The 15704-nt window shown below is 28.6% G+C and overlaps 1 protein-coding gene across 2 annotated transcripts in view; it reads left to right on the top strand.

Moving 5' to 3' along the window:
• LOC111029210 (gamma-aminobutyric acid type B receptor subunit 2) overlaps positions 1-15704 on the top strand; it is a 226590-nt gene that overhangs the window by 83847 nt on the left and 127039 nt on the right. For both annotated transcript variants that reach the window (XM_022308144.1, XM_022308145.1), the window contains one exon: positions 10153-10412. In XM_022308144.1, coding sequence (XP_022163836.1) covers positions 10161-10412 — 252 coding nt within the window. In that variant the 5' untranslated portion in view covers positions 10153-10160. The remainder of the gene's footprint in view (positions 1-10152; positions 10413-15704) is intronic.

Genomic DNA, 15704 nt, shown 5'->3' with positions numbered 1-15704 from the left:
ACATTTTAATCATTTTATATAACTGATATTTTATGACGAAATGTCTCCATTGGGAAGTTTCTTCACCATATTATGTTCATGTTATTCTTTATTTATATTGTATTAATGTATCAATAAAAAACATTATACTTTAAAAAAAAACGATTTATGATTATAAAGTATCATATTATTGTATTATTAAGTGTGATTACTAACTGTATTACCTGACTTATCCTGAAATAAACGAATATAAAATAGGGTATTCAATAAAAAGTCAATGTAAAAATATTTATTTATTTATTATGTTTGTTCTTGGGTAGTAAAATAAACGCAATACAGCTTCTATGTAATGCAATATTGCATCAAGACAAAGCCGAGGAATGGGGAATTATGAGTAGGCATTTCCAAACAATAACAGAGTAGGGACTTGGACAGCTGTGAAAGGAGGAAAGATGCCTCAAATGAAAGGCGAGCATTCTCTAACATAATCCTGACAAAAATCTATCATAAAATACGTACCGGAAAATATTACGAGTAAACATAACAACTTAGAACCTTAAGCGTATTTGATAAACCTGTTTTCAGACGTACAGTACATCAATTAGTATATACAAATTAAAGTGGTCGATGGAAAACATTTTCAGTAGTCTAAAAAATACATTCTTGAAGTAAACTCTTTCCTAGCCACATGATTTCCAATACTCGGAGGACAATCCTCGTCATGGGCCACAAAATTGGAACGCATAATATTTAATAATAATACACAGGAAATCTTTTAAAAATTAAATTTTTTTTTTAATTTAAATATATTATGTTTAAAAATAGAAAGCAATAAGCTTCACTTGGTTCATTGGAATGACAAAAAAAAATTATTTCAAAATTTTGAAGCCCAAATTTGTTAAAGCTTAAAAAAAAGTTTGTTAAATAAAAGTAATATCAGTTCGATGCCGAAAAATTGTGTAGACAGTTAATGCCTTCAAAATACAATTAGATCAAAATACATAAATATTGAGTTAATACAACAATTGTTTTAAAATGTACATTGTTGTAGCTCCATTTTGAATATAGGTAGTTATTTTTTGTACTATTCTATTTGATTTATTATTGTTGTTACCCTCACACTATTTTCGTCCACGAACTCCAAATGGTTATTAATGGGACTGTATTTAAAATTGAATTTAAACTCATCAAGTGTAAAAGAAAACAACTCCGTAAATATTTTTCTATGAGTTAAATCATACACAGTTAATTTATCCTTATACAATCATTGTTAGCTTTAATGTAAAATTATTTTAATAAAAATACATACAACTTTTATTAATTTGTATATACAATATACGTGTACAATATTAATGCACATTAAAATAAAAACTCTTACCTAATAAGTACTTTGATAGAGTAATATTTAATATTATTATTTAAAAACTTAATGTTTGAATAGTAACTGAGTGGAGTCAAAGAATAATCATCTGAAAACAAAATATCAATATTTTTCTACCAGCGCGTAAGCCAACTTTCGTTTACAGTATTATACTATAGAGCAATAATAGAAGTACAATTAATATTTCTGCGTGCTACCTATATTGTGTAACTTGATTAATGATAAATTATAATCTTATGTTTAAATTTAAATATTTTCAATTTTTTATTGATTTCATTCATAACTATATTTATTTCTGAAATACAAAATGTAACAGTTATTATGGTTAACTATATATTCATAATTTTCTTTATATTTGTTATTTAATATATTCTCTATAATATAGTCCGACTATAATTATTATATTATCCCAAATCTTTTAACTACATTAGTTTTGACTTGACCACAGTTATCTCTTACTGTACCTTTTGAGTTTATTTTAAACTATGTAATCTAAGTATATTATCATGTAACAAAGTTTCAGTTGTATAGTTTTACAGTGGCCAGTGGTTTTACAACCAAAAAGTCACATAAATTATTTTTTTCATATCTTTATAAAATATTATTCTTAACAGAAACAGTTTTCTTGAAATAAATTATTCTCAATGAAAGCAATACAAGCTGTTTCTTTGACATTTTATGAAATTTGGTGACCAAATTTTTTATTAAAATGGCAATCACAGTATAAATGTAATTTTTGCATAGACTTATGATAAATGTATACAAAATAATACATTTCATTTTTAACGTTAGATAGACGGATAGCTTATAAAAATTTCTGCGATGAGTGTTTTAGAAAAATATGTCAAAATTAAAGTAGGAAATATACCTACAGATTTAATATTAGTTAAATCAGGGTTGAGATGGGGGTACACTATGTCACCAATCTTATTGAATATTAGATTAAACCTCAATGAGGAGTTAGTCCAGAGATAATTCTATGGAATTGCTGGCCTTTGCAGATGATTTAATGACCATGCGGAAGGTTAGGTTAGGTTAAGACGAATTAACATCTTTGTTATTTCGTCTGGAAAAATCATCACTGAAAGTTGGACTTCATATAAACGAGAACAAAACAGAATATATGGTCGGTGAGAAGTGATTATATTAAACTTGAATGTCAAAATCCGAAATTTCAAAAGAACGAGTCAATTAAAATACCTATTAGGATCAACACTATCAGAGAAAATTAAATTTAAAAATAAATAAAGGCGTGAATTCAGTAGATGTCTCTATGGTCTTGTGAACTTACCTGGTCCACAACCACTATCAATGGCTTTGAAAATACAACTATATATTACGTCAATAGTACCTGCAATTACTTATGGATCTGAAGAAAGGCTGTAAAGAGGAAGTGGTGAAAGAAAACCATTAAGAAAAGTCCTGAGAAAGATTTTTGGATACAGAAAGGACCTGCTAAGTAATAAATGGTGAGTAGAGAGTAAGTTTTTTATCTACAATAATTTTAAAAAAAACTTATACAAATCCAAATTTCTTTTATGCGTATTAGAAGTTCAAAAATAATCAACATATTTTGAAAATTTTGTGGTGCATAAAAAATGCCAAAATAAACTTTTTTTTGAAAATGTCGTAGTCTGGCGTACTTTTTTAAGAGTTACATCAAAAAACAAAATTAATATTTAAAAAAACCGGTTTTGTTTAAAAATCTTACTTTTTCTTTAATTTTTGTTTCATTTTCCTTTTACACTTGATTCTCCTAACACACCATCTAGATTCACCTTTTTACCAGAAAAGATGCTGAAGTAGAAAATCGTAGCATTTTTACTGCCCCAAAAGGTGATGACCGACAAAAAAAAAATACTCATAAATCGTAAAATCAACAAAATTTTTCTTAGTTATTAAATATTTAGAAGGTGAATGATACACAAATACTAGTGGAATAATATACTTGCATGAGAATGTCACTGTATGAATACTATAAAATTATAATCGTTTCATTTAACGTAATTTAAAGTGTGTTCTAGAAGATTTATTTTTTTTCATTGTTCCACGTAAGTTGTTTCCAGACAAATAATTTATTAAAAAAATCAATAAATCAGAAGTAAAAAAAATCTCATTATTATTATCATAATTTATTTTTTAATTTATTATAAACCCAAAGTCATATCATATCGATTTAATTTGCTTCGTAAAAATTGATTCTCGAATTCTCGATTTAAAAGAATAATATGCCAATTGGAATTTATTTTTATAAATGATGGTATTATGACACATTTCAGCATTTGTACAAGTTGTATTGAATACCTATGTTAAATGTCAAAGAGATTGTTTTTGTATTACTATTAAATTTATGAGTGCAAAACTTGGTGAAGACGAAAAATAATTGATTACCAAACTAATGTTACCATTAATAAAATATGCTTTTGTATAAAATGGGCTAATTGTTCAACTAAGGGGTTACAAAAATATTAATTAATTGAAACACCGTCTCTTCAATCCAGCATTTCCAGTTATTAGATGAGTCATATATATTTTTTGATTCCTATTAAAATACAAAAAATATATTAAGTAGCCACCTAACTAAAAATGAACATCAATATTTTTTTTTAATTTTTAATAACTTCGTCATAACTATAACTTTGTTTATTTTTAATAACAATGTATTTTTTTTTTAAATAATGCCACCAATAATGATTCTTCCAAGTTATAAACTTTAAAAAAAAATGTTTAATAATAATTATAATACTCTTTATTTCACAGGTAGTTTTCATTCATTAAAAAGACCATCATTATTTAAGACAAATGTTTGTAGGTAGGTACCTAATGGCCAATTTATTCTCGTACTGAACATGACGTAGGTATATCACGAATGTGAACGTCGACCTTTTTAATTATATAATTCTCATTTTATTTACTATGTAACTTGACAAGGGGGCAAAGTGGAATACTTTAAAGTACTGGAGTTTAAAGTGTGGAAGCGGTAATAATATACATATATTGATGAGATTAATAATATTCTCAAAATTATTATGTTTATAGCTTTCTTGGTCACCAGAAAAATTGTGTAATATATGTTTCAAACCAGTACTACAACTAGACAGTGAAACAAAAATAATTTCTTTATTGCAAATTTGTGTTTGCAAGTTTATAAATTGGTTACCTATGGAAAATATAGGTTATAATATACATATACCTATATGTATTATTGTAATATCGGGAGGAGCTTTGAATATATTTCGTGTGTAGGTCAAAGATTAATCGTGACGATCAAACAGCATTACCTCTCGATGATTTCCAAATGAGATCTAGTGATACAATGCTATCAACGGTATAATGTTATCATAATATGATATTCGGCACATTGACTAAGACGTATGCCGGTGCAGCAAACCGCACTTTTCAAACGCCACCGGCTGTATTACTATTATTATACAATATGCATAAATGCTTCTGACAGGATTATAATATCCCATACATATATTGTAAATATAGACATATAATAGTCGCTGTGTTTCAACGCACGTAATCCGCTTGCCGCGTTTACAGACGAAGCGAGCGGGGCCCTTTTAAGCCTCTTGTTAACGTCGACAAAATTCTCGCTGTGCCAGTCAATTAAAACCGCACGCTCGATCACAATATCCAAAATCTCATTATGGTATCACGCCACACACGTTATACATATTGTTGTAATATTATGGGCGGAGTTGATCTTTATAATGCTCGTAAAGCGATATTTATAATAATAATAACTAGTACGCAAGTCGTTTTCGAAGCAGTACAATATCTTATCTTCCTCTCTCTCGATCACACTCTTCTAGCTTATAGGTATATTATATACACGGAGGTAAGTACCATGAGCGATATTAGTTGTGACCAATGCGTCACAGAGATGTGTGTATAATATTACCATCAGTATATCACGTTTTCATGTACATAATATTATATGGACAGTAGTTTTTTATTTGACGTTAAACATTTTATCCTAGTATCAGTAAATACTATAGTGTTAAAAAAAAAAAAAAAAACATAATTTGTGTTATATTCTTTATAGTAAGTATCTACAACACTTTGGAAAAAAAATTTGATTTTCTCGATTTTATTGTAGTTATTTTTACAAAAATAGAAACTCAAAATGTACGGCCCTCTAGAAAAGTTCTTAAATCCTCACTAGTACAATGTTACAATTTTAACCTTCGTTAGAGAATCAATCAACACCAGCTATTATTTTTTAAATAACTCATCAAATTGACAAAAATATTTCCAGTTCCTACACATTATTTGCTGGCGTATAATATGCTAATATATTGTTGTAAATTATTATAATTCTCTCATTGCATTGTATCTTATTTATAAATCATATGTTATTTTCACACAGAGATTATATTGTAGGTTTATTTTGTAATTTTTATGTTTATTGTTTTATAATTAATTAACTACAAAATGATTAATGATCTTTATTTTCTTTATGTCCCTAAAACATTAAAACAATTATATACTAATTTAATATATCACTAATTTGTTAGAAGCTTATTAAAACAATGTTTTAAAATGGCAAACTATTAATGTTATTTAAAATGTGAAAACAATTTTTATATTCTTCTAAACATTGATGTGCGTAACCAATCTTATTTCAGACTAATTATTAATTTATAACTACCTGGGTAGATATGATTATTTAAAGTTAAAAAGAAGCTATTCTTTTTAGAATCGTTGATGAAATTTAAGTGTTATAGGCGAGAACTAGAATGAAAACGTTTATTTTAAAGTACACGCTATCTTGTTTTACGTTACTTTAAATAAAATATTGCCTGTAAACAGTTGTACGAAACTCGTATTATGAAATTCACATCCACTCTTATTAAAATAAAAACCGTTGCATTTCTTTTGAATGAGTATAAATAATAATTGTACATTACTGGATATTATATAATACAAGATTGCTTTTTTAGAGCGACTATGTTTTATTATTTAAATATGAAATAACAATACTATAATACAAGTCATGAATAAAAACGATCTACCTTATTTTTCAAAGTTAAGAGTTAGTATACAATACTAACTGTCGACCATGCGTATAATTATAACTTAAACAATATCTGTACAATCCCGGGATATGTACCCGAGAACTTACAGACATTTGTATTTATCTTAATGTTGAAGGTATTGCAGTACTTAACACACTTGTAGGTATTCTCTACTGAATTAAAAATTAAAAAGTTGATTACCTGAGATTAGTTAAATATTATATTGATAATAACCATCTTTGTAATACTGATATAGTGTATAAATTAAAACAAATAACATTTAATTCCAATATGAGTAAAGTTTAATTTTTAACTAGTTTGAAAAATACAAATGAAGAAGTTTAATTTTATCTTGTTTGGTTTTAAAAATATTCTACCAAATACGATTATTAGTGTTTAATAACACATGACGAAAAATCAAAATGTCAAAATATACATACACTTTTATTATACTTGTAATCTATAGGTAATGGATGTAAATTGTTCGGCTTTTCCCATTAAGATTACTAAAAATTAATAATATAATAATTAATAAGAGTTCGGATGGGAGTGTGTTATGAACCACGTGTTTGTAGAAATTAACAGGTTATATGGATTCTGGATCGAGCTATGGATAGATTGGGAGATACACTTAAATCAATGTGTTTAATTACTTTGATATTATTTTTAATACATAATTCTAGGTGTTGTTTCTTTTTTCATGATGATGTAGTATTAATGTTATGCTTGTGTGTTTAATACGTGGTAATAAAAATATGATCACGCGGCGCTATTGATAGGCAAATCAGGGGCACCACTTTCATATTTTCAGTAGGTACCCATGTAATAACTATCACAATATTTACTTAATGTATAATTTAAATATTTTAAAATACAAGATATTATTGAGAGTAAGACAATAAGGTGAAATTAGTCACCACCATGTTTAGATGGTTAAGTGAGAATAACTGTTAAATAAAAATAAAAATAATAATTATGTTTCTAAAATCTAAATACATCGTAATGCATTACAATGAATGAATACTATTTCGAAGATAAAGTAATCCATAGCAACGGTTTTTTTTGTTATGGAACAATATTGTAATTAAAACTTTAATAAATCATAATCTATTTGTACAGTTATTATATTAAATAAATCGATTACCTAACTACTATTCACAACTTCACAAGTACTAAATTGTCTTATACAATTGAGTTCACAATGCATTGTAGCAACTATGAAAAATGTTTAACCTCTTTTGGCTACGGTTATTTTGCAACCATTATCACTCCTACCACCATAATTTTACTTCAGCCTATTTCCCCTTGGAGTGTTTTCAGCCTCAACGCTTGACCGCTGAATACCCAATATACATATGATTCTGCTGACTTAGCTGTCTATCTTCGACAGTGGTTTTCGCGTGGATCGATTTAATTCAAACGTCTGACCACTAGATCCCAGATATATACACTTCACCGAAATGACCGGGTTACGACGATTTAGGGACAACTGCCACGTGTGCAAAGAGATGTGGCTTGTAGAGTACCGGCTACTGCATCCAACCCACTTGTCACTTCTCAATTGCCAAGTATGAAATCAAGTTGCCGTCACATTATCATAACTTGGCACGGCAACGATAGATCATTCAGACCTAAACAGTGGTTATCAAAGTAAAATATACGTCTTTAAGGATTTAAAATGAACAATGCAATATCATACGCAAAAAAAAAAACTTAAATTTCTTAAATTTAGAATGACATTTTTATTTTATTTTAGATATTTTAAATAATTTCGAACATGTCGCAATAGTTTATTTTTATACATCAGTCATCAGCCAATCACTGTAAGTGGATAAATTAGTTTCCATTCATAAAAATAATTTGAGATATTTTCATTCATATGGAAATTGTATTTATAAGTTGTGAACAATTTTGTTGCATCTAAATTGAGAAAGCGTAAAGTGAAGAGGGAACATACATATTTAGGTATTATATATTATTTTATAAATTACCATCGCCTTTCAGTGAGTGGTGATAGGTTTTTGTCTAACAATCAATGGAATATTCCACTGACATTTTAACATGAGAATAATAAAAACATCAAGTGACCAATCGATGTGATGTATTGAACACATTATAGAAACATTTTTATGTTAATATAAACATATAATACACAAAATGCATATAAGTATAATGGATTTAATCTTTAATAGAAATCATGAATCTGAGAAATTAAGCAATAAATTAAAGAAGCTGTGAATACCTTATATACATATATATATTTATGACTTTAAGAGGGTTATTATTATTACTCGTAGTTTTTTACATTATACAATTTATATATTATACACAACATAATATTGTGCTGCATATTATTAAATCAATTAAACAAAAATAATTGTAATTTCATTCACATAATTTACTTACTATAATGTGGTATCGGAAATGAGGTCTTAAACATTGTTTTATTTAGTAATTAAAGTTATGGTGTTCTAATTTATTGAAGTGAGTTAAAACTCTGCTTGAATATAAAATTAGTGGCACGACATGGTGGCTACAAACTACAAAGCGCATAATTATTGTGACGTCACACCATTGGGTTGCTGCTAAATATTAATTATTATTTACGGTCATCAGAAATGCAAATCTGATGAGTTTTCCTTCAACAATATGAAGTTATCCATAATTTATTAATCAACACTGAAATTAACTAGATGTAGGAACCAGAAACATTTCAAATCGTAGGTAGTCAATGGAAATTCCTAAACTCCTTTATTTTGTTATAAAATACATAATACCTACACATTTTGTTTTCTCCTTTCTAAAATATTAAAAAAATAAAATGAAACAATATAATACCGAAATCATATAACGTATTAGATTCCTATATAACATATTTGATTTTATCATTTTTATTTCAGTGGTTTCACTTTTGTATTATTCGGTTTACGTGTACCTATTTGAACATCAAAAGGTAGCAGATAATTGAATCAACATTTGTTTTATATTGTCTCGTATGTTATAAAGTTTTTGATATTTTATTTTTTTATTTACAAGATTTCATATAAGATTTTATATTTTTACGTTACCTCTCTATTGCTTATTCGGTTGTCACTTATAAGTTATAAGTCCCCAAAAAACTTTCTTTTTTTTTTAATTTAAAACTAATATTTTTAACAATTAATTAACCAATAGAATTTGTACATTTATGCATACGTAATGGATGTAACTGTATTTTAGTCTATCAACTATTTGAAAAAAAAATTAATTTAACCATAACCAATTCTCTGAATTCTTACAATGATTAATTCATTTGTTTACCCAGACCGTAATACATTTACTATATAATACGATATACTGAATACGTACAACTGTATGTATATATAGTATATATAATTGTGACCTGATGTGGTGCGGTGGTTGCATTCAGTCACCACGAGACGTGTTCTGAGTTCAAGCATCGGCCGATGTCACTATCTAGTCCCCCGAATGGATGACCTGCAGTGACCACCCGGTTTTTTAGTGACAAATCCTAGCCACTCGAGCACGTGTTCCAAACCAACCGTGCCGCTTCAAACAGCTTATGGCCATCATATAGTTACCGGGTGTAAGATCAGTAGGAAAAAAAATATACACACAATTATAATTGATGTAATCGTATAACGCATATTAATATTACTCATTTGACGTACAAAGTTCATTCCGAGCGGATTAGTCGATCGATTATTGGTATCGTTCATCGTATATTTTCTCTTTTATACTTACGGTATTTGTCTGGTTCTGTTGCAGGATTTAGAATGAGGTCGTGGTTGCTGCTGATGGCGTGGTGTGCGGCCGCCGTCGTCGGTCAACGGCCCACTCCGAACAAGCGACACGATGTCTACATAGCAGGGTTCTTTCCGTTTGGTGGCCGTGTGTCCGGCAGCATACCCGAGGGCCGCGTTGGCCGTGGCGTCATGCCGGCCGTCAAACTGGCCGTCGACCACATCAACGAGAACCCAACACTGTTACGCAACTACCGGTTGCACGTTTGGTGGAATGACACCCAGGTAAGCCCCGTCGACTATTTGATTTATTACAATATGTTGCCGACCTATACCGACGTACCAAACAATCTAACATATTCGGCAATATATAATATAGTGGCATCTAATGGTTGGAAGTAAGGTTGGCACTGGAGAATTACGGCAACTGGGAATTCTCGGGAATTTCCGAAGGGTTGATGAGACCGAGTTGGTACCACGAATAAGAAATAAATAAAACGTTTGTATTTATAAAAGGGGTTTTTTTCTTATAATAGGTAGGTAGATATTTAATAGTTTTAATTTTAAATCGTAATTTTACTATAATAGAACAATGGTATTTATGCCAAGATACATATTAGTCAGTGGTCCAGTAAGCTAAGGAAATGTGAATCGTTCTAAAATTGCATAGGTTGAATAACCATTATTAATTTTCAACAATAAGTTCTATATAAAATATCTTTTGGGCCTTAGGTCATATGCGTTTAATTATTTATAATTGACTATAGCCACAACAATGTGTAACCGTATAACAGCATATTATTATTATAACTGCTATTATGTGTATAACTGCTGTAATACCGCGTAGATGATGTAATTTATCAGTCATCAATGAGCTCGAATTGTTGTCGAATTAATATTTTATATTCACTTTCAAAATATACATACATTACTTCTTATTTTTTTCTATAACATCGTCGTTTATAGTGTTGCTGAATATTTTGATATAACTCCAACAAAGTTGAATATAATATATTTAGTATAAGTATTTTTAATTCCCTCTTCTTACCACTCTCACTGCACTAGTAAGTTTCATTTATATAGGCAGATATAATAAGGATAAATAAATTTTAAATTTGAGATCAATGTGGTAGTATTCTTGATTTATTGATTCCAAGTACGGTTGGTGGACGATTTGCCTCGAGCTTTCGAAGAAAAGACCATGTCTCGAGGTTTGAGTGTCTTAAGTCAGGTGTCAAAATTAATCCACTTTTATTTGCGTTGATTACTTAAGGCATAAAATTAATGTTTTTGTGTCATTCAGACTTTTGGCGCCCGAGTACTGGGAGTATACTCTCAAGACTTTTGGTGAAAAACAGGCATATGAGTTTCCCTTACAACGCTTGTGATAAACTTTTTTGGTGTGTTCATTATGAATTTAAAGAATCTCTTATATTTTTCGTTAATAGAAAATATCCAGGGATCAGCGTATACAAACATACTGCAGTCACCGCGGTCAGTCGGCTTTTTAAAAGTTCCATCACGGTTTGGGCATAGAATTAATGTATTTTCAGTATTGAAAAATAAAAATAAAAAATGTTATACTTTACATGTAACGCAAACATATGTAAAGTATATAAAAAAATTATTGATTAGAACAAAAGTTAGGTGCCTATGTAGTTTGTCAGGTCTTTTTGTTCGACCTGCATTATACCTACGCCTTATAGGACATAGGTAATCGATTTCTTTAATGCATCACACATGCCATATATAATGTTTCGTTGTGATATTTTGTATAATATTTTATCAATACATTGTCCGATGTATATATTATAATATACACAATCGTTGTCAAATTTTAGTCGATATATTATTATGATGTTCCATATTGTAGTATATATAACTGCTTATTATAATACTGTTTTGATATTATAAATGTTAGCCTGCGAACACTATAAACTTGCGTGGGACTCGCAGTACACAATTAGCTCGATACATATACATATATATATATATATATATATATATAATATATATATGTCTGTTAATGCGCGTGCGTACAAAGCATATTGTGCGTGTACATTAATATATTGTTTAGCCCATTTGAAAACTATTATCGAACAATGCAGCGAATCCGCCGGGGTAGAAATCCTACATAAACGGTAAGAAACGAAATCGATATTGTGACGAGCATCTCTATAATAAACGATGCAGCAACACAATGTATTATATTATTATAATAATATATTATATAGTAGTATCAAAGTACGATTCACGGTGTCGGTTAACTTCATTAATAACCATTTACATGTAAATGCATATATACGAGTATACCTATTTATAATATGTAAGCTGTGCTATTCACCGTGTTATTATTAAATTATTATGGTAAACGGATTTAATGCAGATTATACGTATAATTATTATAATATTATAGATCCATCGAATTTTTCGAAAAAACTCGACGGTGTGGTTTCATATGGCATTCTCGTTTTGTATTATCTGTTCATTACTATTAGATGATAAAAAAATTGCTCTTATAATTATTATTAATTACATTAAAAATACAACAATATTTTATAACATTATACTACGAAAACAAATATATATTTACCTTTTTCTCACATAACTATAGTCTACAACTTTATTCGTCATTAAAATCATTCGTTATGGGAATTATATCAACTAGTAAAAGTTTATTATCGTACTAATCATATAATTTTATACCTAGTTATAAAAACTGATCGAAGGACGAATACAATTATAATATTTATGTACACTATTTCATGCTCATGCAGAATTATATTATGTTACAATCACCATGCAATATTGGCTGGTAAAATAATAATAATAATTTTCTGATTTTCATATAATTTATATAATTTAATAGTTTACAGGGGTGGTTGAATTGTATTAGTTAAAAATAATTAAGCTTTGCAATAACAGTAATACAGACTTTTTGTTGGAATCAGTGAATTTTCCTAACACAAGCAGATATTACATATACACCGCATCGATCAGAGGATATAAATGATTTTGATAATAATAAGGAGAACAAGAAATGTTGTTTTGAAAACTAAAAAGTTTCGTTTGTTATGCTCGTTGTAAATTGGAAAATATTTTACCAATTATTACTGAAATATGTTGTAAAAAAACATAACGTTATTTTTACATAGTTTTAAAATATGTAAGTACCTAAAATTGATTCAAAAAGAAAAATGTTTTGTTTAAAAACAAATGAATGATGAAAATAATAAACTAATTTATTAGTTATTACTGGTAGCTAGCGTAAGATATGCACAAGCAAGTTTTTTTTAACAATTACCAAGTGAACAAACAACTTAGAAGTTTTTTATATAAATTTACATTTATTAACTATATTTGGTTAATTTACATAGGCCTATAGTCAGTACACTGCTGAAGATATTTTAAAAGAATAACGTTATTTATCATACGAAATTAAGCACTATTTTTAATTCGTAACTTCCAATACATCCATCTGTAATAATTTCGAAGCAATCATTATTATGTAATGCATGAATATTATATATGTATACTAAAATAAAAAAACATAGAACTGCTGAGACCAATACGAACAAACCACAATTTAAATATACACTTGTCTACACAGATTTCAGTTAATTTTTGGGTGTCTGATTCCAATGGCCAGATAAAATGTGAAATCACATACACCTACTTGTCACGACCACCAAACGGTAACTCTATGCACCCAGTACTACAAATATAAACTTTAACTTCCTGATACCACTTACCTAATATATTATATAGGTACTGTACGAGTCACCTAATAAGTACCTCTCTGTCAGTGGTTTATTGGCATTCACTATTATAATTTCTAATTTCTAATGAAATAATTTACTAACAAACTCTTTCTCTTTCTATGTATTTCTTATCTCTCATTTTATATTCTAGTGGTTCGGACGAACGTTCGAATAACCAGACTCTCATCTAGTAATTACAAAGTCAACCGTCTAACTGGTAAAGTCAAATAGTTTTTAGCTGTTCTGTATTTATTTCAATTAGATGTTTTTAAATTATTTACGTGCATCCGTCATCGGTGTATTATTTTAATATTAACTCTGTTTATGAATAATAAAGCAACTTGAATTACAATCTGCTCCTCTCGAGGGATTGAGATAGTTGAGAGAAGTTTTGTAAGTCACCTAACACATGTATACACATTACACATAGGTACTCACGTCATATACTAATTTATTATATATAAATATGAACAAACGTACAAGCAATATAAAAAAGTACTCTTGAATTACAAAAAATAACAATACAAATCAAGACCAATAAATATACGAAACATAAAAAAACCAGCCTGCTGAGAAAATATATCTCTGTATTACATCCAATAATTGGTTCATCGTAATCACATGTAAAAAATATATGCCTACTGTCCTGCATTTTTCTCAATTCTCTCATAATTTCATATCCCCTTTCACCTACCTACCCTTAACCCACACTTCTTCCTCCTTTCATTGATTTTTATTCTACTACAAATATTGTTTATACCTATTTTTATTTTAAAATTAGGTACATACTTTATAAAATACAAACTTTACGTATACATGATACATCGACACTTATAAAATTCTTTCCTTTAATGGCATACAATGTATTTTATATTATTTATTTTTAGTACATATTAAACAGTTTTATACGTCTTATGGGTAGTTTATATTCTTACGGACAAAGGCTGTAAAAAATATAGTTCTGTCTTTATTTTGTCTTACCAAAATGTTAACTACGGTCACCGATAATGGCCCCTGAGAACCTAACCAAAAAACGAGCATGCAAATGGTTGGATCACGATCATTGTTTTAAAGGCATTTTTTATCTAAATATAAGTTACATATACAAAGAATACATTAACAAAAGATATATTACATAGTGACCTGGAATAAAATAATTATGTATAATGGAATTAAATAAGTAACGTTGAAGAATTATCACATAAGCTCTGCAGTGTTTTTCAGTTGAATTCAACTTCAATCGGCAAAGATATTTCTGCAGGTAACTCACTGGTAAAACTTTTTTCATAACTAAAGTTTTTAGTTTTTACAATATTATTATCGTTTTAAAATAAACTTCTGCCAGCACACAACCGGCTCTTTCAAAGTAGCTCAGCGTGGTGTCGAAAAACACGTATCCACGAAAATACGGTTAAAAGTTTTGTATTGGTTTCGCTAAAAGCGAATACAGATATATATTACATATTTCTGGACTTTTATGGCATCACACACATTCTGAAAAGAATAAACCTATGCGTGTGTGACTAGAAACGACCGTAATAAAGGCTGCCTTACGTTAATTTTCTCGAACGTCTACTTCTGATTTATTTCTTTGCTATTCATGCTAAGGGTTGACAACAAAAATATTTTAAATCCTTTTTTTTAGTTAGCGTTATCGTTGTATGATACTTTTGTATACTAAATTGTGAGCAGCTTTTTTTAGGTAAATTATACCCGGCGAAGGATGCAACTTTTAAGAGAACTAAGTTTATTTTTAATTTAATCAGTTCTCTTCTACATTTTCAAAAATAATTAAATTTGTCCCAAGTAATGTCTC

This window comes from Myzus persicae, unplaced genomic scaffold, assembly GCF_001856785.1.
Source record: "Myzus persicae strain clone G006 unplaced genomic scaffold, MPER_G0061.0, whole genome shotgun sequence".
Lineage (NCBI taxonomy): Eukaryota > Metazoa > Arthropoda > Insecta > Hemiptera > Aphididae > Myzus > Myzus persicae.
The sequence above is the reverse complement of the archived record's forward strand: the minus strand, read 5'-3'. Positions and strand labels throughout refer to the sequence as shown.